The sequence below is a fragment of the Myotis lucifugus genome, unplaced genomic scaffold, assembly GCF_000147115.1.
Source record: "Myotis lucifugus unplaced genomic scaffold, Myoluc2.0 scaffold_100, whole genome shotgun sequence".
NCBI lineage: Eukaryota > Metazoa > Chordata > Mammalia > Chiroptera > Vespertilionidae > Myotis > Myotis lucifugus.
The window spans coordinates 4,381,841-4,409,548 of record NW_005871148.1 but is presented as its reverse complement, the minus strand read 5'-3'; the positions used below and the strand labels follow the sequence as shown (position 1 = coordinate 4,409,548).

The window sequence follows — 27,708 nt, the reverse complement described above, 5'->3', positions numbered from 1 at the left end:
CCTCTACTGGCTGCTGGCACCCTGGCCCCGGACACTTTCCTGTTCGTTCTCTCACTGAGATCGGGTCTCACTGTGATCTTTCTGCTATTCTATCCAAGATTTTATGATGTATTGCTAAGATACAAACAGCAGCTAGTCCAAGCTACGGACATTTTTTGACCTAGAAAAATCCTAAGTCCCTTGCTTTAGGTCAGTTCTCTACCAACAACACAACACTGCTCTTCAAGGGAAGCCTCACTTTGGTCTGATCCGCCCCTAGTTGCTCCTTGTTGGCCGAAGACCTCGGAGACAGGCTTTGCTGGGGAGTCGTACTTCCTCACGGGAGGTCTACAGACCTCGGACTCAGATTTGCTGGTGGGGCCCAGGGACCTGAACGTATCTCCCGGTCCCTCTGAGGCTAACAGAAGACCTTCACTCTAAGAGAAATCAAGCTGTGCCTTCCACGAGCCACCATGGGCAGCAGTGCCCTGCCCGCCCCCACCCCTGACGCCCACTCTTAGTGCTCCAAGTCCTGCCCCTCCTGTAGGGCACCTCGCAACCCACTGCCATGGAAGTGATTAGCCCCAATTCATTCGTCTTCCTCCTGTAGTTCTTACGCACAGCCTTCTCCCTCAGCTCGGTAATAACATGCTCCACATGCTGAACCAAGTATGCTCCAAACGTACTCACGAGACCCGGAAACACTTTCATGTAAACGGTACCTGCGTTTTAGTGATTATCTACCATCAGCAGTTATGTCCGGACTCCAGAGCAAAAGCAGAGGCCCTGCCCTGGATCTACTGATTCAGGGTCTCAGGGGCTTGAGTGCCTAATTGACAAAGCCCCCAGGTGAAGCGGAGAGCACCCCAGGTTAGCACCGCTGCTCTGGGCAACCCCCAGACCAAGCCCCTCAAGCTAAGAGGACTTTATTTTCAAGATGAATGTGATGTGGGGATATCCTTCGTTTCTTCCACAAAAACCAAATAGAAGAACATAATAGTTCAACATGAAGAGCGTATCCTTTGACCTTGGCCCCAGTTTACACAAAGACTATTTAAAATGGGGACGCATGGGAGTTCCTCAGAGGGGCCTTCAGAACTGCGGATGCTTCCCTAACTACTTCTTTATACTTTGTGGGTTTCTCAGTTTTCTTACTTGAGCAAATTTTCCTTTTTAAAGGGATATCATTTTGCAATGATAAAGCCATGAAGATTTTTTTCTGTATTTTTTTTTAATAGTCTTACATACACCTTTCCTTAATTCACTTCTTAACCATTAGTAGGCAGTCTGTGTCCCCTTAACTGGTACATAAAATGAGTGGCCTTATCACTTTAGTGGCCTGTGCTCATTAGCTATTTTTCCCTTTACTCTGAGCCCCTTCACACAAGTTTTCCAAACTACTTCTGTTAAAAAAAAAAATACACAATTATTTTGCCATCTCCTTTGCCCATTTTTTGGTAAAGATGATGACTAAAAGAAAAATGGCTGCAAGGAGTCAGGATGAATGAGAAGAACAAGACCTGGGCAGCTACAAAGGGAATGGTCAGGGCTTGAACACACCCAGGTTCCTCTCTGCACCACCCAGTCACACTGCTCCCAGGCCAGCCTCCAAGGCCCTGCACTCCCCAAGCCCCTCCACATTCCCTACCCAGTACCCCGGCTCTGCCCTCTCTCTGCCCAGGGACCAGTCAGCAGAGATCAAGAGGGAAAATGGCAAGGAGAAACCTCACGAGCCCCTGTGCACTCTGGCACCCCCGGTTCCCTCCTGCCCACCCCACCCCCTGCGGCTGCATCCCCGCCTCTCACCACCTCTGGGGCTGGGAGGCAGCAGAACTGGGACACAGGACGGGCAAATCAGATTCAAGAAGACTCGGTCCTGCTGTAATTACTTGGGACACTTGCCAGAGACACAGCTCTCTCACCTCTGCCTTCATCTGTCACACTCACTGCCTCTGGGTGTCATCTCGATTCTTATCTGGCTGGCTGACAGCGGAAGAGAAGGAGAAGGGACTCCCCACACACACCCAGGATTTTTGCCGTGGCTCCTTGACCCGGATCCAGCCTCTAACTCTTCATCTCCTTCAGTCCCTGCTGGTCTTCAACCCTCTCCTCCCCCTGCCGCCCCCACACCCACACCCACGCCAACTCCAAGTGAATTCTTCCATAGAAATCGCTCCAGTTTCCTTAACTATCAATGGAAGGAACAAGGGTGCCTACCTGTGAAAAATAGGAAATGTATTCTAAAGTGCTTAGGGCCAATGCCTGGCACATTACAGACATTCAGTGCATCAGATGGCTGCACAAAGTTTACATTACAGTCATGTGCTGCCTAATGACGCTTTGATCGTTGCCCGATTGCATATATGAAAACGGCCCCAAAAAATTATAATAGAGCTGAAAATTTTCTATTGCCTAGCAACGTCGCCATCATGATGTCACAGCACAACCCATTACTCACGAGTCTGCGGGGATGCTGGAGTAAAGAAACCTACTGCACTGCCAAGTCATATAAAAGTGTAACACAGACAATTATGTACAGTACAAATATTGACAATAAACATCTATGTTACTGGTTTATGTATTTACTATACTATCCTTTTTGTTATTTTGAAGTGTCCTCTTTCTACTTATAAAGTTTGCTGTCAAACAGTGTTCCACGTTATGCCAGTGGCAGCCTCATACATCTTGTGCTTGCTGTGTCTCTGGATGGCATCATTTCTCTTGGGCTTGATTTAATCTCGTGCTGCTTTGGGCAGTAACACGCTGTGCAGGCTTGTAGCCTAGGAGCAGTATGCTGTGCTGTATAGCCTAGGTGTGTAGTAGGCTGTACCTTCTAGGTTTGTGTACCAACACTCTGGGATGTTTGCAAACTTACAAAATCGCCCAACGAAGCATCTTTCAGACCGTATCCCCGACATGACTGTACTTAGTACTTGAGTTCTGGAATAGTCGTTAAACAATTTTGGGGAACTGACTTGGCAACACAGCTGCCCTGTTCACTTCCCTTGGGGGTAAACAGTTCAAGGTCCGGAAGACCAGGACACCAACTAAGCACAAAGCAGTTGACTGTAACTAGCAAAGTCAGCTCTGCCCACCAGGAGGCAGCACATGGCAGGGAACCACTCACCGATCAGAAGCCAGTAGTTCCTCAAGTAGTTGAGCTTGTTCTTCCCTTTGAGCCCAGGGTTAAGCTTCAGGTCCGTGCTGGGTGTGATCACACACTCCCCTTTGTCCCCAATGGTGACACCGTCAGTCTGGGGGCCTTCCAGCAAAGGAAGGGTGCTGCCTCGGGGCTGTGGACAGAGCTGAAGTGAGGCCTGGGCAGCCCTTGCAGGTGAGCAGGCCTTCCCTTCCTGTGACTGTCCTAAGGCACTGCCCTACCTCCGGTTGGGGCTGGTCCAGGATGGCAGGGGAGGCTCTCCCCCCAGGGCGTGAAAGGCTGTGCTGAGGTCTTTAACATGGACACCTTTTCAAATTCTTTTGTCTAGGAACTGGGGACGGGAAGGGTGTGTGTGGAGTTCCCAGCGGCTCCTGTGAGCAGCAGTGTAAGTGAAGGAGAATGCCAGGGCACCGAGCAATCCACGATCGATGCACCTGACCAGGGTGGAGTCAGCTCCCCCAACGAGCCCGCTGCCGGCTCGGGCACTGCTGGACCTCAAGTGAGGCTGCCCTGCTCATGGGAGCCGCTGACCAACCCGCCTCACTGGAAAGACAAGGGATGCCAACCAAACACCTCAGACACCAAGTGAGCCGCCAGGAGCATGGGGTTTCAGATGCCCAGAGACAGTGCACTGACCAGGTCAGGAAAGGATGAAAAGGATCTGAGTAGCGAAGAGGAGGAAGGGGAGGACTGAAGTGTGAGGTGCAGCCTGAACAAAGGCTGAGAGAGATGGACAAGGAACTTCTGAGATCAGCAGGAAGCCGCACAGGTTGTACCCCAGCAGTGGGGAGGACGGGCACCGTGGGCCTGGGCTGAGGAGAGCTGTGACCTCCGGCGGGGGGTTTAGACTTCAACACCCAGGCCAAGGGGATGATCAGGGCTTCCTGGGCCTAGCAAGCTGTTTTGTCATGCAGCTCTCCTCGAAAGGAGAAGGTGGCATGTGCAGGAAATGTTTTTGAGGATCTAAGATCTTAACCAACAGATGTTTATATATGATTCAAAGTCACTTTTTGCAAAAATGGAACAGGAGCAGTTAGGAGGCTCTATCTGTGAGCCTCCCCCCTCACCCTCTCGCAAGGGAACTTACCACAACAGCAACCCCCTCGTGGACCATTGAGGGGGAGGCGTAGAGGCTAGTAGAGTATTTCCCAACGTACAGGGTGGGCCTAGGAGAAAAACGGACATATGCATTCCACAGTCCTTTAAATTCTGGGTTTTCTGGAGAGAAGAATCTCAGCCCCAGCCCCAAATACCACCCAGAAGAATAGCCAGATGAACTCCTAAGCACTCTGGGGTGTGGAGGCGAGACTCCTGCCCTGGCAGCAGGAGAACTGGACTGCAGGCCCCGGCTGCCACTCACTGCCTGGTGTCCTCCCTCATCTGCCACGGGCAGGGCTGTGCTCAACCATCCCCACGGCGCCTGCAGAAAGGACTGCGTGCAGGGATCGCCCGGGAGAGACTGATGCTTGCGGCCACGGCAAAGCCCCTGAGATGGTGGTGTATAGTTTAGAGAAAACATTCCTGCACATTATCTCATTTGCTCTTCTCCAAAAGCTCTCTCAAGTGGGAAACTGAGGCCGAGGTGAGGATGGAGAGCACAAGCCTGCTGAATCTTAGACACATGCACCCTAACAGTGTAGGCCTGATTTTTAAGTGGATATAACTTACAGTAAAAACTTAAAAAATACATGAAATGGGAAAATGAGTACATCTCTTGTAGTCCCACTACCTGAGATATATCCAAATTGTACTATGAATACTAACTGTCTCTTTCCTATCCCCACCCATCATTTTAATTCATTTAATACGTAAGAATTCTGAAGCGCCAGGGGACGCCCCCGGGTTCTTATATTCTGGGGTTTCTGAATGAGCCAGTCTTGGCTCTCTGTTTTCCTCACGGCTTCAGAGTCAGCTGCCCGAGCCCTGGCCCCGTGTGCGGTGTGGCACGCTGCGGCCGGCCCAGAGTGTCAGGGTCACAGAGGCCCTTTCTGCCTGAGCCCCCCGACTCACGTCAGCTTGCTCTTGGCCTCCGTCTCCTTGGGGAAGGGGTACTTCCACTTGGTGATGCGCCCCACCTCCCCGGACATGAAGGTCAGGTAGCGCAGGGTCTCCACAGCGACGTTGATGTGCATCACCTTCCGCAGCCCCTCCCGCTGCCAGACGTAAAAGGCCACCACAGGGGAGGCATAGTTCTGGATCCACAGGACGTCGCCAGACTCACTGTCCACAGTCACCACCAGCCCATCGCCATTGGACACAAAATGGGACATCTCTGCACAGATCAGACAAACAAAGCCACGTCGAGTCTCGCCCTGTTTTGCAACCACATCCTCAGGTCCCGGCAGGTTGTGGCCACTCAGCTAGAGGAAACAAGGTTTCTGGAGTATTCTCTGATCTCCCCCGAACAGTTTCACTCGTTTCCAATGAGCTCGCTCAGGCCCTACCACAGCAACACACTAGGAGCTGCCTGGTTTGTAAGCCTAAGACAGGATCACCCTCTGGAAGGCGACGTACTTAGTGACATTCGTCAGCGTTCCATTCGCTTAGTGAGAGCAAATACTGAGCAGAAAGGAGCCAACGGGGATGCATTTGATAGCAATCGTTTCAAACCTACTGATCAGGCTCAAAGTCAGGGCTGAACACATCTGACCACAGAACTGGTTTCTATCAGACTTCCTGACCCTGGTATTAAGTTGGCAGAAGTGGTTTTTCGTTTTCATTTGAGTTGGGGGAATGTTTACTAGAGAAATAACTGGAGGGTGAGCCACATGTAGGCAGTGAGTTGTTACTGTCACAGGTGATGCTTTTTCCTGCTTCCCATTGGGCTTCTAGCAAGTTCCTTCTGAGACAAGAGGGACAGGACAGAGTGCACCTTCCCTCCTCTCAGGCTACCTTGCACCGTTTTACTTGGCTTTTCCTCCTCACTTCTCACCAGGACCTGCCTTCAGCGCTGCCTGTTGAAGTATTTACTCTAATTCCATGGGGAGTCGAGAACCTGCTGACCAAGACTGTCTCAAAGAAGATCGAGCTTTTCTCCTGGATCACAAGGACCACCCAGCCTGGCACAGCCACCCGGAGGACTTACTGTAGTCCACGTCGTCCTCGGGCAGCGAGGCTGCGTAGTCGAAGTAGGTGGCGTTCCACCGGAGCTCTCGGGTTTTGGTGTCGTACATGGTGATGGTGTATTCTGAGGACACACACCAGCCCGTTACCAGAGGGGCCACGCACCCACCGAGGTGCTGACCTTATCTAAATTTCAACAGACAAGTCCTCCCTAAACTGCCCGCAGAAAAGGCCAGGCCATCCATGTGGAAAGAGAAAAGGCCATGTGGAGAAATGAAGTCTCAGACCCATGAGTGAACCCAGTCAACAGCACGTGGAGCAGAGACGAGCCACCCCCGTGGTGCCCTTGAACGCAGGACTCACAGGATCATGACCAACACTTAGATCACAGTGTTGTTCTAAGCCACTGAAGTTCTGGGGTGGTTTATTATATAGCAATAGACAGATGATGTTAGAACTGGTACCTAATAAAGTGGGAAGGTGTTATAACCCAAACCCAAAACATGTGGCATTGACTGGGACCAGGTGCCAATGGAGGCCGAAAGGTCGATGTGGAGACTGAAAGAGCAGGAAGAAAACTGCTACTGGAAGCCGAAAAGGGGTAACCCAGGTTATGGGGTGGTGACACAATTACCCAATGAACTTGTGGATCTGGCTAGAGATTTCCACGCAGAATGCAGAAAGTGCCGAATGGCTTCTCTCAACTGCATGTGATACATTGCAAGACAGATAAATTAAAGAAGAAACAATTTGGTTTTTGAACTGAATAGAGAGGAAATATAGAGGGTTCAGGACTGACATTCCAGCTGAAAAAGATTCTCAATGTAAAAAAAATGGCTTTAGGGCAAAGATGAAGTCCAGGGTGCTACCAGCAAAAAATGGCCTCGGGGTCCAGATCAAATCAGTTAGCCCTTGTCAAGTAGCTCAGTTGGTTAAAACGTTGTCTCAGTAGGTTGCAGGTTCAATCCCTGGTCAGGGCACATACAGTACAAGAAGCAACCAATGAATGCATGAATATGTGGAACAACAAATCAGTGTTTCTCTCTCTAAAAATCAATAAAAAAAATAAAGTGAGGCATTAAGACCCTTCTTTGAGACCTCAGAGAGATTTAAGGTGGTATTTCACAGACCTCCTGCTATTAAGGTAGCATTTCACAGACCTTCTGCTAGATCAGAGGGTCCTAAGAACCGTGGGAGTGTGGTCCATAGCACAAAGTAGAGAGATGTGTGGGTGTGGTTTAATCTTACAGAATGGACTGTAATTTGACACATGCTAAATCTATTTCCCCAGCCCCTGGTTCTGGGCTGGCTTCCTGACTTGCTTTGACCAGCAGATTGTGGTGGAAGGGAGGTTCCGGGACTTCTGAGCCCAGGCCTGAGGCACTGTAACGCCCACTTTTACTCAAGGAGAGGATCCAGCCATCGTGGAAGGAAGTCCAGGCTCTCTGTGTGGAGCTGAGCCAAGTCCCCAGGCACCTGAGTGAACCCAGCCAACAGCATGTGGAGACCACTGATCCCTGTTGAGCCCTCCCTGAATTTCTGACGCACGGAATCCTGAGCAATTTAAGTGTTGGTGTTTGAAGCCACTAAGTTAGGGTGGTTTGTTAAGCAGCAATAAACAAACAATAGAGACCTTCCTGCTCACGTACAGGGCCCCGGATTGGCCTCACTCACTCTTAGAAAAGCACTGTTTCCACAGCACCTGGAGGAAGGTTCCATCTCTTTTTTAAAGCCTTGGCTACCTGAATGTTTAGACAAACTTAGCGCTCAACTGTAATTTCTTTTTTTTTTAATCCTCATCTGAGGATATGTTCATTGATTTTATAGAGAAGAAGGGAGAGAGGGGCAGAGACAAAGAGAGGGAAAGGGGGTGGGGAGAGGAAAAGAGAGAGAGAGAGAGAGCAAGAGAGAGAGTGAGAGCGCGCGCAACATCAATGTGAGAGAAAAACATCGATTGGTTGCCTCCCATTTGCGCCCTGACTGGGGATCGACCCCATAACCTTTTGGTGTATGGATGACGCTCCAACTGAGCCACCCAGCCAGAGCTGTAATGATTTCTAAGTTTTGAGTACAATTTTTTCCTTCTAAGTGTATGGAGTGTTGGAAGATGTCGGGTGCCGCACACATACGATGAATAAGGCAGATCCCTGCAGTGAAAGGGCTCAGCACCCACCCACTGACTCGCTCCGTCTGAGCACCTGCTACATGTCGGACAGGTGCCCAGTGTGGAGATACGGCAGGTGAGCGAAGCCAAGTCCTGTCCTTGGGAAGCTGATGGTGTAATGCAGGAGGCAGAAAAGTAGGCAAATATGATTTAGAAACATGTAGTGACAAGTAGTAAAAAGAAGACAAGGCTGAAGAAAGAGGTGAGGAGGGTGCTGCTGATGCCTTAACCCTTTGCGGTCCAATGTTATTTTTGGAATTCAAACAGCCTGGTCGAAATTAATTGACGGGATTGAATGTTGAACTTTTTAATGTTCTTATTGCTCGACGTTGGACCTGCTCCTAGTGCCTGGTCTGTCGAGTCAGCCTCAAGGTTGGACCGAAAAGGGTTAAAGGGCCAGTGATGGGCAGTGACTTGTTGGTTGTAACGGGCCCACGGGCCCACATAGTGTGCGTGCCCCGAGGATGGAAGAGCTGCTGTCCTGGGCAGGGACGGGGAGCTGAGGTGAGGATGAGGCCTCACAGAGAGGGTGCCTTTTGAGCAGCAATGTGAAAGGAGACAGGATGTTGGCCAGACAGGCAAAAACGTGCATACCTGGTAGAGAGGGACCCACAATTCCAAGTGTTTTAAAATAGCACGGCTTATTCTGGGAGCTGTGGGTAGTTCATCTTCACTGGAAAATGTTGAAATGAGGGAAACGTAGCGAGGGAGAAGGGGAAAGAGGCAGCAGCTGCAGGCTTTGTGGGCTGCGTACGGATCGGACTGTAACCCTCAGGCACTGAGGAGCCACGGCGGGTCTAGAAAGGGGAACCATGCGGTAAAGTCTGTGCTGGAGGAGACGGCTCCGGCCGCCTTCTCAATAAGGAAGCCCGGAGGCAGAGACCCGTGGGGAGGCTACTTCAGGTCCTCTCTAGAAACAGGCAGGTTTGCACACGACAAAAGGCTCCTTCTTACCTGTGCGCCCAAGGTACAGAAGAGAGGTCGAAGGGCAGAGGCTATCTGCAAAGGCCGATGACAAAGTCTGCTGTTTCTCCCCGGTCAGAAGGTCAATGACATACCAAATGTCCTGCTTTTTACCTGAAACGTCACAAGGACACACTGGTTACACTCGTCCTATATGGACAAACACCACTGCCGAACCAGCAGCCCACGACGTCCTCTGTCCGAGAGACAGGCCCTTGTCTTGTCACCCTGCTCAGAGGCGGTAATGGTAACGTGGAGATAATAAAACGCTTGGGCCACAGGGTCTCATAAGAACTGAATAACCTAATCATGTGCAAAAATTTCTCCAAACCTAGTAACTCGTACTGTCCTGCTTTGATTAGTGGCCTTAAATACTACAAGTCTGGCCTGGAAAGGGCAATCCTTTCCACACTGGGATCTATATAAATCTACAAGTGCACCCAGGGGTTCAGCGCGCTGCTAACCATCATCCCTATATCACAACCTCCCTACTGATGAGCTCACGTGGAAGAGGATCTAGAGTGACTTTCTGACTCTAATGAGCTGATACCTGTCACTGGGCAGTGGGGCTGGTTGCAACCTGGTGCTAATGAGATCCAAGTTATCTCAGCCCCTGTTCTAGCCAGGAAGTTATTCCCAGCCACGGGCTACACCTCTCACCTCAGTCAGCTGATTAAAAGGTCCGATCAGGTGGACGGCATAGCCAAACAACACTTAGGAAAACTCAGAGATGTGCATCTACAGTACACACACCAGAGCATCATGGGAGTGGTGAGTCCGTAGCATGGGCCTCCCATCTGAAGGTCAACACATTCACTATGATGTGTGTGCATCTCTGTTTTGTAAGGTGTGGCCCCTTCCTAACTTACTGGCCAAGTTTCCTATTTCAAGGGACTTTCAGAAGCAGTGCCGAGATGCCAGGGAGAGCCCCGGGTATTTGAATTTGCTAAGGCTGCGCTTAGCTCTAACAGATGTGGCACACACACCAAGTCCACATGTGTGACACGTGTCCACGGGTCCTAACTTTCTGTTCTCAGCAACAAATCTTAATATGAAAAAGATCCGAAGACAGAGTGAAAACATCACCAAACAGCTGTGACCACGGTCCCTTCCCAGCTGGCACAGCACCTCTCTGGTTACTTAGAGGACCACTGCAGTCTCCATAACCCAGCACCACTTACATGGATGGACTGGACAACTGCCACACTTTTAAATGTGTGTCATGAACTCACTTAAGAGGCACCACACAAAGGTGATGGAACCACAATATCCTAAATGCAGCCTAAGTGACGAATCGCTGGAAGGCCAAATAGAAACCAGCGATACCGATGGTCAGAAGGCGCTCAGAGGGGCCTGGGGCGTGGCGCAGAGGAGAGAAAGCCTGGGCTGTTCACTTCCTCCAATTCCCTCGGCTGGGGGTGGGGGGAGGTCCTCACTCTGAAGGTGTGGAAGGAAGCCAGAGCCCGAGTCCCTAGCAAAAACTTACTATTTGGCCTGCACTAGAGGCTCAGAAATACACATACAGGCTCCCCTACCCCCAGGCATGAATAGGCACTGAGCACTTTCAGTTCCTCCAGAAACTGGTGCATAAATACAGGATATTATTACGACTATGATTTCAAGATAAATACAGCTCTCCTTTGTGTGACAAATGCATTTTTATTGACATTCTGGCAGCGACGTGGTAAAGGGAAAGCAGGTGATCCGATGCTTTGGAAGATGTGGCCCCTGTGGGTGTTAAGTGCAGTTTTCACCCAATACTCTGATGCAGGAAATACTCAGACAGCCCTATAATGGACAGGCAGGAGCCTGGCTTCCCTTTCTTGGCTCACACCATTGTATTCACTTAAAATTTCGTCCAATGCTTCTGGATATGTTGCAATCTTTAAATCGCAGGGGTAGGTCAACACCGCAGCTAAAAGCTTGTTAAATGAGTAACCATATTAATGGTGTCGAGTCTGTTCCCAAGTGGGGGGAGCCCTTTCTTAATTGTTCAGCTGATCCAGGCGCGAACAAGCCCAACCCAGGCAAGAAAGACCTTTCCCAGAAGGGCTGGTGAGGGGACCGCACACCTCTCTCTGAGACGCCACTCGCCCAGCTCCTGGGCTCATTTCCAAAGAGCTCAGAGTTTCAGCGGGAACACAGGAACTCTTACCCATGTAGAGAATCCCATCTGAACTTCGGCATGGCGATGCCTGGACCAGCTCCGGGATGGTAAAAGGAAGTTTCTTAAAAGAAAAAAAAAAGGCAAAGGGAAAAATAAGTTAACCAAGTCTTACACAATTATTACAATTTTCACAGTATACTCTGCTTCTGTTACCCAATTCTGCTAAAAAGAGAGAAGCACTGTTGATGGCAGATGGGCGTTTTCCTAATTGGAGGCCCAGGAGAGGGGTGCCCTGGGCTTCCAGATCCATTTTGGACAAGCCCTTGGCTCCCAGGTCCCTGGCACTATAAACACTAACTCCTTTACTCCATGGGCCCCCAAAAGTCTCTTTTCCAGAGCACTCCTGGGGGCGACACAGTCCTTTTTCTGAAAAGACTTACACAATTATGGAGAGTTACACAATCTCTGAAATTCTAAGGGGGCAGGAAGAATTCGCCCGTCTTGGAAAATTGGCCCAGAGCCAGCTAAGACTGAGGAGAACGTCAATGCTTCTCAGAGTGAGAGAGAGCCATGAGATTCATTCTGAGGAGCAGCCATCTCCGTGCCCAGCGGGAGCTCCGAGAAAAAGAAGTCATCATTATGTGGGCAACATAGGAGCCTGAAGTGCAAGAGAAGTGTTGATGTTTTCTTCAGTAAATAAGTCTCTACTGAAAAACAGAAGACAAATCGGACCTTTTGGTGTTAAAGGAAGTCCCGGTAAGTGCCAGGAAAAGAAACTCAGAGGAATCCACATTGTTTCAGCTGCATTTCATCATAAAACCGATTCTTCTGAGCCTCCAGCTGACATCTGACGAGTCCTTTTGGTGAAGGCTTGTTTCAGTGTGCTTTATTTTTGGAACATGCTGTGTTTCTGAAACTGTTCTACAGATAACTGCCTCTACTATGCTGCCACCTTTTTCTCCACGAAAGATTTCTCTCTTGCTTCAATAAACAGAACTTTAAATAAGTAATCATTTGGACTTTCCCATCATCCCAAGGTTTAAGCTAAGCCTTAGAAAAGGAAAAATGCCACAGAGCAGCTGTAATGACTGGGCTTCTGCCAGATGTTTCTGAGAATCAGAAAGTCACTGCAAGGCTTCTGAGTCCCGTGTTCTCTGCCGAGCCTCCCGATCAGGGCCTGAGCCGGCAACATGTTGCTCCTGGAGCTGCTAACCCACAACACAGAAAGGCATCATGTGGGGCGGAGGTCAGAGCATCCTCTGGAAGTTGGAGAGCTCTTCAATCTCAAGTCCAATGTGAAGCTTTGGACTTGGCGTGTTCCTTCACCCCCCCTTGCCTCCAGGCATAGTTTCCACTCCTCTAATATGGGGACAACACTGACATCCCAGAGGGTTGCTTAGAGGTTCAGATGAGACAACATATACAAGTCACTGGACCCAGTTTCTGGCCAGCGAAGCGCTTCAGTAATGGAGGCTCTAGTGATGTGGAGAGAAATGTTGAAGGTGAAACACACAGACCTCTATCTACACAAGGCCTGCCCTTCTCCCACCTGTTTCAGAAGTCATCAAATAATTTTAAACTTCCCAAATTAAGGCTCACAAGCCACCTACAGTCTAGACCAGCGGTTCTCAATCTTGGCTGCACATTAGAGGCTTTTTAAACTTTCCATTGAAGCAGAACTTACAATCAGAAAGCTCAGAAAGCTCGGGGACGCGTACAGCTCAGTTACATTTGCAACGTGAACATGCCCATGTAACCAGCACGCAGGAGGGGCACAGAACCTTCACAGCACTCCGAGAGCCCCTTCTGGCCCTTTTCCAACCATGACTCCCCAGGTAATCACTATCCTAACTTCAGAACACCACAGACTCGTTTTTCCCGTCTTTGAGCTTCAGAGAAATGCATCATTCACCGTGGAGACTTTCTTGTTTGCCATCTTCTCCCACCTTATGTTGGCGAGATTCATCTGTCACAGACTATTCTCATTGGTGTAGACTATGAAACTGCATACAAGGCCATAATTTATTTATCCCGTCGACTGTTGGTGCTATTTGGGTAGTTTTCACTTTTTGGTTAGTATACCTAGTGCCACAGTATATTCGGGTACCTGTCTTTTGGAGAACACAAACATGCATTTCTGTTGACATATAACCCAGGAGGGGATCACTGGTCACAGATACTGCTACACAGTTTTCCAAACTGGTTGTTCTGACCTGTACTTCCACCAGCAGCATACGGGAGTTCAGTTGCTTTGATTCCCCACCCCCCATTTTTTCCCATTTTTTTCTCGTTTTAGCCATTCTAATGAATGGGTGGTAGTATGACACTGATTTTTTAAAATATATATATACATTTTTATTGATTTCAGAGAGAAAGGGAGGGAGAAAGAGATAGAAACATCAATGATGAGAGCGAATCATTGATTGGCTGCCTCTTGCACGCCCCAACCCTGGGGATCCAACCCACAACCTGGGCATGTGCCCTGACCGGGAATCGAACTGTGACCTCCTGGTTCATAGGCTGACTCAACCACTGAGCCATACCGGCTGTGATTTTTATTTACATAGTTCTTTATACACGGTGGGGCAAAAGTAGGTTTACAGTTGTGAGTATACAAAACAGTTTCTTCTTTAATTACTGTATTGTTTTCCATACAAACAACTGTAAACCTACTTTTGCCCCACCGTATATATTTTGAATACAAGGACTTGGTTGGATATGGGTATTGTGACTACACTGCGGCCTGCCTCTCTTAATAGTGTCTCTTAAAGAAGAAAATTCTGAATTTATTTCGATAATTCAATATATCGATTTTCCCTTTTGTTAGTGTGAGATATTTTTGTTTTGTTTTGTTTGTATCCTATTTATGAAACCTTCACCTACTCTAAGGCCATGAAGATGTTCTGCTACTTTTTGTCTTAAAGCTTATTTCACATTTCCCATTTACACATGCAATCTATCTGGAACAGAGTTTTGTGTGTCTGGTGTGAGGTGGGAGTTGAGATTTTCTTTTTCCACGTGGATATCCCAATTGACCCAAAGCATTTATTGAAAAGATGAACCTTCCCCACTGCACTGTAGTGTTGTCTTTGTCATAAATCAGGTGCTCATATGTGTGGGCCTGTTTCTAAGTTCTCTTATCCTGATGCCTACACTGATTAAATGGACACTTGAAACTGGGATCTAGATTCAGCATTTCTTTAGGGTTCTCTAGGTTTTTACAATGTGTAGTTAAGGTGGAGCACGCCATCTAGATTCTCAAATGGAGATGGGGATACCATGTGCCCCCCCCCCCCATGCGGACGTCTGCAGGGGGATGGGCAGTGTTTCAAACTACCCTGCTCTCCACACCAATTTGAGAATCACTAGCTGGAGTGAACCCTATTACTGAAGGGAGTGTTATACCTTTCCAGGGTGTTGGCTGGGCCATCAGAACCTGCTTGTCTAGATTAACGTTTCTGAACTCTGGCTGCCATTTAAAAGCTGTAAAAACATATCGATGCCCAGGCCCCGCTCCAGACCACCTGAATCAGAATCCTCCAAATGTCTTTAAGCTCTCAGGTGATCTCAATGAGCAAAAGTGGAAGATCGCTGGTCCAGAACCTCTGGAGTACAAAGACGCTAAATACACTCACCGTTAGGCCTTCACTGTGCTTGCCCCCAAGTGTATACAGACTGCCATCGTTGGGATCCGGGAGGAAGGCAGGCCTAGAAATGAAGCAATAGTATCAATGACAGATTACAGCTCAGGGCACAAAACAAACTACCAAAGCCGTGAAAGCCATGACTGGGGGAGGGGGAAAGTGGTGTGTGTGTGTGTGTGTGTGTGTGTGTGTGTGTGTGTGTGTATGAAAGCTAATTCTACCCGCTGCTTGTCCACTTTAGCCACAAACAAAATATCACTATGGCGGTGTGTACTGTACTTGAGTAGGAAAAAAAGCCACCTGCAAAGGGAAAATTATAAATCATCACGGGAGAGTACATCATCATTGGGTCAAAGCCTCTGGATGAAGGTAAAATAAGTGAAAAGGACCCAGCGAGCCTGCTTTTCAGCTTTCAAGTCAATAACTTCAACAATTAGTACTTAATAGTGCGGCATGGTACGTAAACAGGTAGAACAAATCTGCCTTTAGTGTTCAACAAACATTTATTTTTAAACCAGAGGCAATAAAAGCAGACTTTGAAAGCTTGACATCAGAGAGAACCTGCCAAGGACATGGATAAAGGTCTCTCGGCCGGCAGCTTCCCATGAAGCAGCTGCGAGGTGGTCTGTGGTCAGGTGAACCTGCTGAAGGACTATCCTGCTCACACAGAAACCCCGGAGGGTCACTGAGGCTCTTACAGGTGCCATCCCGCCTTTATTCTAACACACACCTCTAGCAGCAGGTCACCCTCATGTTTCCCCTCCATGGTTAACACAGTGAGAGGGAGAGATCTAAACCCTGAGGCCTTCCTGAGGACTTTGGAAGCTTAAGTGCAAACCTCAACTTAAGTTCCATCTCAAATAAGCCTTTTTAAACAACATTGCCCTCCTCCCCCATAATGCCACTCACTCCCAAAGGAACTGACTACCCTCTCCCCAACACAGGCTTCTGTCATGGCACCTGTAAGACTTTCTATGTCTCTATCATTTTCTTATACCTTAAACTTGTGCATATGTACTCCCAGCAATTGGCTTCATAAATATTGAATAATACAGAAAATGCATTACAGGAAAGTACTGAAGCAAATCGGAAAACTTACTCTTCAACGTGCGTTGGAACCTGCAGAACTGGATCTGTGTGAAAGAACAACAAAGGCACCATCAGACAGACTCTGAGATGTCAAGACTCCTGGAGAGTTCCCAGGGCCAATTCACAAGCTGTACCGACACCTTAGGTTTATTTACATGAGATAACGTGCAAAAAGGCACTTTAGAAAACGCACACACAGAGACAAAATGTAAACTCTTATGATTGCCACTGAGATTGGAGAGAGAACTGACGGCAGAATGTAACTGCTCTCAAGAAACGTGCAGATAACTTGGGGGAGGGAGAGCGAAGGGAGAACCGTCACAGCCCTCAGTGGACAGTGGGTCAGTGTCACTGTCTGACACATCAAGGACTTTTAAAACCAAAATCATCACCTTGCCAAATGCCTGGAGCAGAACCAGATATTCCCATTGAGAAAAGCAAAACTGTGGCTTAAGCATCAGTTTTGCTGTTGATGAGAATCTGACTGGATGGGAAATGGGTACCCCCTTTTGGAGCAGCAGTATGGCAATCTCAGAGCCTTCAAGTGTTCATTCTCATGATTCTCTTTGACCCATTAACACAGTAAGCGCCCAGCCTGTTTTGTCTTCCGGACGGAAAGTATAGTGTCAGTCACCGGTGACTGACTGGGCGCTTAATGTGTTAATCCCACTTCTATAAAGTGTAGGATAAAAATAACACAGAATATAGAAAATGCTTTCTGTACAAAGATGCTCACAGTAGCATTACAAATTACTCAACTATTCAAGAACATGGTTAATTTATGAAATGCCCACCTCTAAGAAAATTAGGGCTCCATAAAGGGCTTATAAAAATTTAAAACGTGTACAAATCGTTACACTCTTCTGTTTAGGAGAGCAGATGACACTGTATATAGAGTATTAACGCAGCTCAGAACATCTCCCATGCACATTGATAAAACTAGATACAGAGGCAAAGAATGCTAATTGTGAGTTATCTCTGTTGAAAATATAAACTGAGTTCCCCACCTTTTCTCTATTTCCTCAAATTTGTACAAATTACTTTTTGAATTGGGAAAAAAGTTTTCTCTCCAAGTCAGTGTTATGTTATATCTGTAGTTGTCAAAACGGCAGAATTTCTCCTTCCCTAGATTCTCCTGGCACAAATCCAGAGGACGCTTCGGATTCCTAGGCGGGATGGTGGTGGGGTGAGAGGACGCTGACGCAGTGGTGTTGCGACAGAGCTAAAATCCACAGGCATGAGATGGCACAGTGATGAGGTATCTCTAGCATCAAAAACCCCACGGGAGGTACAGCCATGCCATCCACAACTTCAAAGCTGGGGGCGAGGACGGCTAATACTGTGATGTGATTGTGGACACAGAGTTCCAGGCTCCCCCGGCTCTGCCTATGGTGACAGGCAGCTGTCTGTTTCTCCCAGTCGGTTGGGATGGTCAAAGAAAGCTCTGTCAAGCCTTATCAAATGTTGACTTTGCCTTTCGAGCCCAGCTCCCACATGAAGGCATACGGTGTTCGCAACAACAGAGGCACACATACCACATGTGGTCTGTGGGCAGCAAACAATTCATTAAACCAAACACATTATAGGAAACTGGAGAAACTTCCAGTCAGTAAGCACACGTCTGTTGTTCCTACTAATCACCTCTCGGTACAGGCTCACAAACAGACTGATGCAAGAGGCAGGAAATCAGGACCCACAGCACTCTTGCACTGAACCACTCGCGGTGCAGTTGACAGCCCGGTTACTGCAACAGCCCTGCAGCCAGGCCAGCCGGGAAAAGCCAGAATGCTGCAGCCAAAGGCAAACACTGAGCCACACCGGCAGGGCCAGAGGGCATCTCGTTCGTTCATTTCACAGGAAGACAATGCCGAATTCTAACAAGTCACCAGAAACAAGACTTGGAGGCCAAGGGGTTTGTGATTCCGATTCATGAGCCTATCTTTGTTGTCCAGCCTCTGCTCACTCTCAGGGACTCGTCTTCAGGGGAAGCTTTCCCTGGCTTCCCAGAGCGTATCCACTGGCCACCTGACACTGAGGCCTCAGGTCCCATGTCCTGCACCACAAAGGCACCAGTAGCGACACAGGCCGTCACTGGCAGGAGCCAGGAAAGGATCGGTGGGACAACGATGCCATTGTTTGAGAACCAGGCTGTTTTTCTAGGCTTAGGAGGAGATGCACGCACTCCAGTAGGGGAACCTTCTGGCCACCTTAGCTTTCCCATCCACACAGAAAAATTGGTCCCTGGAATAAACACCTGCAGAGCTTAGGGCCACAGATCGGCACAACTATTAACAAGCTCTCACAGAAGCAAGCACACGGCTGCTTTCTTTTCTTAAAAAAAAAAAAAAAAAGAATTTGAGATCTGTTTTAAAATACTACAGAAAAAAATTGTATGGGGGACAGATAAAAAAATGGCAGCTTGTCAATAACTGTTTAAAGATGAAAATGACAACACAGGGCAGTCATGTGCCCTTCTCTCTACATATGCTTGAAATTTTCCATAATGTAAAAGGTTAGAGATAAAAATAGTGGGAAAGCCAGCAAAATAAAAGCAAAAAGCACCATGTGAAAACATGCAACGAAAGCCCAATACGAAAAGGTGGTTGTTTTTATTTAATAATGAGAACTGGTATCAGGCAAGATTCTTGTTTTTTGTTTTGTTTTTTTAAAAAGAGCCATGAGAAAAGAAACCTGGCCTAACTATATGAGTATAAACAAATACTGTTACCAAATAAGCCACTCTATCTATATGGAGACTGATAAGGATAAAAGCTGTTTTACTTTCAGAAGGAAAAAAAGGGGGGGGGGGAGGTTAGCTCACAAGTGTAAAAATGGGTATTATTCCAGGGGAAGGTAAGGGTATCAGATAAAGGTAAAAATATCAGAAGAGGAAAAACAATGGCTACAAACCTGAAAGTGGTGATTTGTCTCTTGGATTAACACAGGAAGAAACAGAAAAACGAACCTGCTCGGTGCTGCCCTGGGGGCAGCCACTGGACTCGACTTGATCCCCCTGGCGCGTCAGGCCGGAAAAGGCACAACCTTTATACTTAGAGAAACCTGGGTGAGATTATGGCACACTCATCGCTCCTGTTTGTGCTAGTCTAATCCTCCTTTTTAACTTCAGACAGAAATGACTCAAAGTAGATGTTCACATCTTCCCTTTGTCCAAGTTTGGAAGGGTAAATATTTAAATATTTTTATTTCCAAAAGAAGTGCTGGCCTCCCTGTATTCCTCGAATACCGCCAAGCGTGCCCCTCCCTCAGGGCCTTTGCATTTGCTGCTTCCTCTGCCTAGGTCTTTGATCAAATGTCACCATCTCAGAGAGGTCTTCCATGACTACCTCCTACCCCCCAGGATGCCCCGCCCTCTTCCCTGTTTAGTTCTTCTCCATGACACCACCTCTGAAGTATAGTTGTATATCTTATAGTTTATAGTAGTTAGACAACTACTATAAACTTTGTGAGGGCTAGGATTCATCTTTTATTATCTGCTATATCCCAAAAATCTACCACAGTGCCTGCACACAGGAGGGGCTCAATATATTTATTAGTTTCCTTCCAATTCCTATTCCTGCCCAGCCTGGGAATCCACCGTTGATCACTTCTAATGATGCAGCAGCTATGTTCTCTCAGCCTTCAACCCAGAAGCTACCAAGCAGCCCCCTCCCCCGCCACCCCTCTCCCGCCCCGCCACCCACAGGCTCTGAGCACTGCTGAAGAAAACTCCACACTCTTGGAGATACCATTATACATCTGTGGCCAGCGGGGCCCCATGACAAAGGAGATAAGTCTATCTACTTCCGGGTTGGCCTCTGCTGCCTGTTCCTCACAGCTGGTGCCTCAAACCTTTACTCCTGGGCTCAAGCCCCCCTTCTCTCCACACACCTGGGCCTCCTGTGGCTCTCTGAAACTCCCTACCCTTCACCCTTCAAGTGTGTCCAACTCTACCACCCTGCCCTTCGCATCTCCATAGAAGGACAAAGGTTTCACCTTCACATTCACAGACATTTCACACTCATCTATCTAGGCCTTCAAGCAGTATCCTATCGCCAAGGATCGTCCAGTCCTCCTGGCTGGCTACCGCCTCCCCTGACTACAGACACACAAACTGGGCTTATTCTCTCTTTTGCATGTGCTCTCCTTTCTCTCCTAATGCATCCACTTTACATGTACAGTTCGATGAGTCTTGAAAAACATACACATGCATGTAACCACCCTCACAATCAAGATATAGATCATTTCCATCCCCCCAAACATTTCTCACATCCCTTTAGATGCAATATCCCTGACTCCCACCCCATCTAAACACTGAGAGATTCGGGTGTTTGTTCTAAAAGTTCACAAATGGAATTCATGTAGTAGGGTCTTTTTTGTGTCTGCATCACATTTTTGCAATTCATTCTTATTGCTGCGTGCCTCATACTTTGTTCTTTTTTTTATGGTGGAAGGAGTACTCACAATTTGCTTTACCTGTTGGTGGACATTTGGGTATTTCTCATGTGTGTTTTTTTTAATATGTTTTTATTGATTTCAGAGAGAAAGGGAAAGGGAGGGAGGGAGGGAGGGAGGGAGAGAGAGAGAGATAGAGAGAGAGAGAGAGAGAGAAACATCAATGATGGGGAAACATGGGGGTGGTAAGTCGGCAAAACAGAAAAATGTCTCTGATGAAGTCAACCAAAATTTTAATAATTGTTTCAAACCGGAGCAATAGGGACTGACGGCCTCTCTCTGGAGGTAGCTCCAGGCAGACTTTCTCCCAGGTAGGAAGGAATAATATCCTTTGATTATAGAAGCCACAAGAACAGGCTGCCCATTTGACTGGAGCTTAAGGAACCTTCCAAGATCATTGCCTCCTCTTCCCCAGATGAGCTGATATTTCCGGAACACCCTCTTCTCTGGCGGAATCTAGATGAGCACCGGTCCACTTCACTCTTCTCTCTAAAGCACAACCACCTACTGACCCCTACACACCCGGTGCTTAAAACCAGCTTCTCTGACTGCAAGACTTCTCCAGGTACAACTAAGATGTCAGGACCAGTTAGAAAGTCTCCAAACCAGCCCCTTCTAAGTGCACTTCTAGCGGGGATTTGAGATGTTCTGAGCCCTTATGAAGCACCGAAGACCACAAATGAAGTTCCTATCTGCTTTGTGCTCCCTATAAACCTCCCCCAGGCCAAATATTCAAGAGCCTCGTCTTTCCCTCCCATCCCAGCTATTAGTAATTACTGCTGAGATTTAGCACACACATCTCATAAACACATCAGACATCTACCATCAGCTTGGTTCCCTGTTTCATGCCAGGCAGGAAAAAGAGCTTGGAAAGCTTGTACACACGAAACCAAGTATAAAATAAATGGCGGAAACACGTGGTATACGCCATAGGTATCACAGATCACCCAGGTGGGAGAACTCGGGGCGGGCTGGTGCACTCAGGGAGAACGGTGCCATGAAGCAGGCTGCCCTGGCGGGTGGGGAGGACAAGACTACAAGAGTGAAGAACTATCAGCGCTTAGTGGGAATGAGGACACAGGCTTGGCAATTGTGAAGTGTTCCTTCTGAATGCGAATCAGGTCGGACAGCAGGCAGTGAGACCGTGGAGGAGAAAGCCGAGAGAACTCTGTGATGTGGCGTGGCGGGCACGGGCTAGGAACAGATTGTAGGCGTCTGAGAAAAAGAGAGATGTGATACAGTCCTCTGAAAAAGGTCAGCCAGGGCACTAAGCAAATGAGAAAAAGAAGGAATCAGAAAGGGTAATGAGGAAGGCGACTTAATAACCCCAGTAAGATGGCCAGGGTGGGGGAAAAGGAGGGATGGTCAGAAACAAAAAGGAAGGGGAAAAGGCCAACAAAACTTAGTCCTGATCAGAAAAGTGAAGTGAAAGAAAGGAATGAGTTAGAGGGCACACGATTTAATCCTAGCCAACGGTGAAACTAGATCAAACTAGATCGGCTAGTCTGACTGCAGTAGACAAATGCCATTTCCTCAAGAAAAATGCTTAAGGTTCTAACACTGTTTCCTTATAAAAGTTATTGGTAGAAACAAGGTCATTCACCCTCCCTTAACTCAAAACTCAAGTCTCTCAAATATGTTTCTCGTGCTCAGGTGAGGCGATTAGGGACACTTCTCCCCAGTGGCAGCTCATTGCTCCCTCCAGAGGAAAGTACTTCCGGAATCTACACTCTTCACCCATATTCAGTTGTCAGATCCAAACTGTGGGGAAGAAAGTCTTAAAACATTTCTTAAAATTCAGCTCGCATGAGAACATTTTAAAATAGACACCCAATCAAAAGCGCCTCAAAATCCAAATCTCATCGGAACTGAGAAAGGATGTAACAGGTTTTCTTACAGGTAACCTCTGCAAGTCATGCAATGTCATGTGTGATGAAGGTGACGTGGGGAGATACCAAAGTAACCTGAAAACGCGCCCATAGCGAAGGCAGCTGACTTCTACTAGGCACTTATTCACCTTCACCTTGGCAGGAGTCAGTCAGACCTAAAAACGCACACTGAATGGTAATCACTTGTGAAGGAAATTAAAGGGGGAGGATAAGGCAATTCAATACTATGACTTACGACCAAATGCCTCTCAGCATGTCCTAATTCACAGAATTCATTCTTGAGTGATGGGAGTGCCAGCAAACCTCGCACGGCATCCCAAGATGAGCAAAAGGATAACTAAGTCACAGCAAATAAAAAAAGGAATTTTATTCATGCACTTCAACATTTACAACTGTGCTCTGATACATACCAAGTAATGCAGCAAAGACTACCCACTGGAGTTGAAATCTATGCTACGTGTGGTGGCTGCGGGCTAAGAGGTGTCTCTACAATGGGAGATGTGCTGCTCCGAAGCCAATCCTGAGCGTGAGGGAGGCTGTGAGCGGGTACAGATGAGACAGGACACCAGCTGGTGACGGCTGAAGCTGAGTGACAGATACACGAGCGTTCATTATATAATCATCTCTATGTCTGTTTATGTTTAGAATCTTCCATGACAAAGAGTAAAATACAGGAAACACATTTCCAAGATGCTCAAAAGCAGAAACAGGCCCTCTCATGTCCCTTCTTGTGAAACTTAATTTTCAGTCCTCCAAAACAATGGAGAACAAAGAAACACTTTTCTTGTGCTTAGCCGATAAAGTAGAAAGGTGGTGATGCGTATCTGAAGCCTAGAAAGGTTCTTAGGAGAAAAGAGATTAGGGCTATTAACAAAATGTCAACCCTTCCCACAACTTCCCTTCTCACGTTTCCATCACACCTCTGCAGGCAGAAGTCGGGCACTTCCAGAGGCACACAGCCTAAAGGACAGAAAGCCTCCTGCAGAAGCCGCAAAAGCTGTGTGAAACTCAGATCAAAAACTGGAACTGGAAACTAATGTGACGATGGCACGAGTGGCAGGTGAGTATCCTGAGGAGGCAAAGTCAAGTCTCATCTGCTTTTCAGGGCTCCTGAAGGACGTCTAGTCAGAAGGGTTCTGGAACTCCAGTGGGCCTCAGGTCCTCCGACATTTCCTGAGCATCCCTGGCTGTTTAGAGACCCCACCTTCAAGGAGTTAGAAATTCGGCAGGAAGACAAATGTAAACAAAGATTCGCACCACCAGCAGGAAGTGCCTCCAACACCCACTTGAGGAAAGGGCTCACCCTGCTTGAGGAAACAAGCAAGTAGCCTGGGATGAAAGGAGCCTGCCCAGCAGTGCAGGCTGCTGGAGGGGAGGGTGCAGAAGCCAAGGCCCAATGTCTCCGAGGCCTGGAGAGGAGCTGTGGCTGCAACAAGGCACACCTCTGGGGGGAAAAGGGGAGTTGAGGCTGCAGAGGTGGGCAAGAGCGGATTCGGAAGGGCCTTGCATGCATACTGAGGAGCTCGGCCTTGACTCTGTGGGCCAGTGCTCCCCAAACTAATCAGTGAAGGATCACACCATGGGTGATGCTTATCTCCCTTTGTACTTCTTTCCTCGTGGACAGGTAACGCAGGAGGGCAGACCACACCTGGAGCAGCACTGCTAGCAGTATTTCTGCAGGGGTGTGGTGTGGTCAATTAGTCTTTTCAGGGGGCACGTCTGACAGCAGTGTGATGGGTGAATGGGAAGATAAGACAGGTGCAGGGACCACCGTCAGGAAGCTGCCGCATTCATCTGGGAAATGAATAGAGAGCCTGGCTAAGGCACCAGCAAGGGGGATGGGGAGGGGGAGTCAGATTTGGGAGACACTTCTTCAGCCTGCGTGACAGGACTCGGTGACCGAGTAGCAGAGCATCACTCTATTTCCCAGACTGGGTGGGCCGTGCTGTCAGCACCGGGAGAAACCATAGCAAGAGGCGCACGGTAAGAAAGGGAAACTCATGTGGGAAGATTTTCTTCAAATTTCAAATAACCAATTTAGTTCTGATCCCTCCCTCATAAGAATCCCCAATATTAACCATTCAAGGGACATCTCAGGAGTCCGGGCCCATCTGGTTGGGAAAGCAGCCATGCTGCACAGTTAGCATATTTTTATAATTAGTAAAGGGTGGTTCTAAATTAGATCCAGTCCTCCGTGCCATGGAGGGCATGGGAGTAGGGTTGCTAAAGAGTTAAGTGCAATTTGATGAAGATCTGAGTGTCAAAAATCGGTTAACTAGCATTTCAAATTGAGTGCAAGAAGCCGTAAACCAGAGCTGGCAATACCAGAGAAAGTCCTTTGGACCCCAGCAGGCCGAAGCGAGCTTCGTAAAACTAATCCAACAGAAAGCATGAGGACAATATTCTCTGTTTGCATTTGGGCAGAAAGTGCAGAAATAAAACATCCTCAACCATCTGCACTGGTGATATTTCAGAGACAGACAGACAGACAGCAGGTACTACTATTACAAAAATCACAGCTTAGAGAGATCACAGCTAATGTACAGTGTCAGAACTCAACTCAGTGTCGGAAAACAAATAAAAGTATTTTTCTGCACTAGGTGCAGTCTGCCACGGTGGTGTAAGAAATCTCCACTTCTGGGAACAGCAACACGTGTTTGGGTGAGGAACAAAAGCACCTGCCAAAACCACTCTGTGGAAAGAAAAAAAACAACACTCCCAGCTTGTTGGCCTCTGAAACAAGTAAACAGTTAGGAAACCATGAAATGGAGTAACAGGTATATATTCTGCAGAACCCCAGTTGGATGAGTTAAAGGTGTCTGTTTGCATCGGCAAGGTTTTTCCATTTGACTTTGCCCACTACTGTGCAGGCCCAAGCCCACGGCCTTCCTTGCCTGGACTGGGGCAGTAGCCTCCACCTGGTCTCCTGCTTCCTCCTGGCCCCATCAGTTCAGTCTCAACACAGCACCTGCTGATCCCGTACAGTGCAGGCTGGGTGTTTTAGTCAGCTGGGGCTGCGGTAACAAAATACTGTAGCCTGGTATTTATTTCTCACAGTTCTTCAGACTAGAAGTCAAAGACCAGGTGTTGGCCTGGTTGGGTTCCTTGAGCTCGAGGATCTTTGGCCCTTCCTTCCTTGAGCTCTTACTCAGTAGGGCTGTCCCTGTTTAAACTTGCAGCCCCTTCCACCCCGACCCCAGCAGCCTGGCATCCCCTACTCCACTTCCCTGTTTTATTTTTCTCCAGAGCTCTTAAGTGTCATTTATTTCCTTATCTGTTTCCCCATAGAATAAAAGCTCTATGAAGAAAAGGATTTTGTCTGTTTCCTTCACTTGTATCCTCAGGGCCTAGAACAGTATCTCAACACTTATAATCTATTTATGTGCTAATTGTTTGCAAATATCAATGTTGAAATCTCTGGTTATAACTGCAAGATAAAATTGGCCCTAGCCAGTATGGCTCAATGGATAGAGCTTCAGACTGAAGGGTCCTGGGTTCGATTCTGGTCAAGGGCACATGCCTGGGTTGTGGGCTCAATCCCGAGTGGGGTTGTGCAGGAGGCAGCGGATCAATGATTCTCTCATCATTGATGTTTCTATCTCTCCCGTTCCCTTCCTCTCTGAAATCAATAAAAATATTTAAAAAAATAAATAAATAAAATTGAACTGAAAGATCAGGGTCTCCATATTACCACCTGTAATTTTTGTAAAGAAATATATATTGAGGCTACTGGTAGATAGGGCTAAATTTCACTAAAACAAGACAGTTTATTTGCAGAAAAACAATGAGACTTAGAGAATATTAAATATTGATATTATTAGACCTTAATCAGATTTCTCTAATTCTTCCTTTAAGTGCCTTTTACCTCCTCCCTGCTCTGCCTAGACGTGCTACCTCCTTTCCTTCTCCCCAGGCCTCGCTTCTCCAGACTGAATCCAATCTACCCACCAAGGTTCAGCTCCAACATCCCAGCTTCGTGAAGCCTTTCCTGGCCCCCTCCCTCCGGCAGCTCCTAGGACAGTGATGGCGAACCTATAATACGCGTGTCAGAGGTGACACTTGAACTCATTTTTTTGGTTGATTTTTCTTTGTTAAATGGCATTTAAATATATAAAATAAATATCAAAAATATAAGTCTTTGTTTTACTATGGTTGCAAATATAAAAAAATTTCTATATGTGACACGGCACCAGAGTTAAGTTAGGGTTTTTCAAAATGCTGACACGCCGAGCTCAAAAGGTTCACCATCACTGTCCTAGGACCTCTGTGAAGCGGTCACAAGACGCTCTTTGCGGAAGTTCTCCCTGCCAGACTGTGGGCTCCCTGAGGGCCAGTGCTGTCTTTTTCTTCTTTGGGCCCACAGAGTATCTTTCACAGACCAGGTTCTGTAAACACATGTTAAATTAAGTAAAAAAGGGCTAAGTCTTTAAGCTCTAAACTACAGGAGAGAACAGATTGATTCTTATGTTTGGCTAAGTAACAAACAAGGCAGGACACCGTTGTGCCTGATACAGCGGAGGCTACTTCTAGAAAGTAAGACTTGGAGAAGATCAATTTAAAACAATACAGGAAAAAGCAAAACAGAAGAATGAAGTGTCCTTGGGGCAAAAATGTCCTGCCTAGGAATACTGCCCTAAGGGACCAGCCTTAACACAAGAGTAAAAATGCTTATCGCAATCCTTCTGCACCTTGTTGATGTCCATCTTTGGACAAAATCTGAAATTGTGAAATTTCAACAACTCTGATTTTTATTTTAAACAGTAAAAGACTTACACAGGAATGAGAGACGGTACAGATAACATCCTGTAATGCAATGCCAAAACCCAGCTCTACCATCTTCTTGTGGCCACCGACTCCCAAGAGCTGGTCCTTTCTGTTGCTTAAAGCCCCTGCTGATCCAAGCAGGACGCCGCCAGGTGCGGCAGGGCAGTCTGTAGTGCCTCAGCTGCCATCCTCTATGGATGGTAACTAGGTTTGCTGCGGCACTGACAGGATGACGTGTGGCCTCTGACACAGGCCCCTGTTTTCCCATCTAAAATACTATTTGGGGACATTTTATTAAGGAAGGAAAAACACTTGCTGTGCTCATGACAATAATGAGTCACGGATTAGTGACGGAAGAGAACACGCTGGTCAGGCCCTCATCTAGGGCCAAGTGAGGATCATTACTGGACAGAATAACAGAGATGACACGGAAA

General features: G+C 47.6%; 1 protein-coding gene and 1 long non-coding RNA gene across 6 annotated transcripts in view; both read right to left on the bottom strand.

Moving 5' to 3' along the window:
* The window catches only part of ERN1 (endoplasmic reticulum to nucleus signaling 1), a 68,721-nt gene that overhangs the window by 16,305 nt on the left and 24,708 nt on the right, over positions 1-27,708 (bottom strand). For 4 of the 5 annotated variants that reach the window (XM_023757005.1, XM_014458928.2, XM_006092452.3 and 1 more), the window contains 8 exons: positions 16,180-16,213; positions 15,072-15,144; positions 11,485-11,557; positions 9,321-9,443; positions 6,225-6,326; positions 5,150-5,411; positions 4,227-4,305; positions 3,107-3,272 (listed from right to left, as the gene is read on the bottom strand). In XM_023757005.1, the coding sequence (XP_023612773.1) occupies positions 3,107-3,272; positions 4,227-4,305; positions 5,150-5,411; positions 6,225-6,326; positions 9,321-9,443; positions 11,485-11,488 (736 nt within the window). In that variant the 5' untranslated portion in view covers positions 11,489-11,557; positions 15,072-15,144; positions 16,180-16,213. Of the gene's footprint in view, positions 1-3,106; positions 3,273-4,226; positions 4,306-5,149; positions 5,412-6,224; positions 6,327-9,320; positions 9,444-11,484; positions 11,558-11,876; positions 13,671-15,071; positions 15,145-16,179; positions 16,214-27,708 lie in introns of those variants that run through there. The other variant, XM_023757007.1, reaches the window with a different exon arrangement.
* LOC111826747 lies at positions 22,856-26,604 on the bottom strand. The gene is made up of 2 exons (XR_002830129.1): positions 26,459-26,604; positions 22,856-24,304 (listed from the first exon to the last, which is right to left on the bottom strand). It is a non-coding gene; the product is annotated as an uncharacterized LOC111826747 (long non-coding RNA).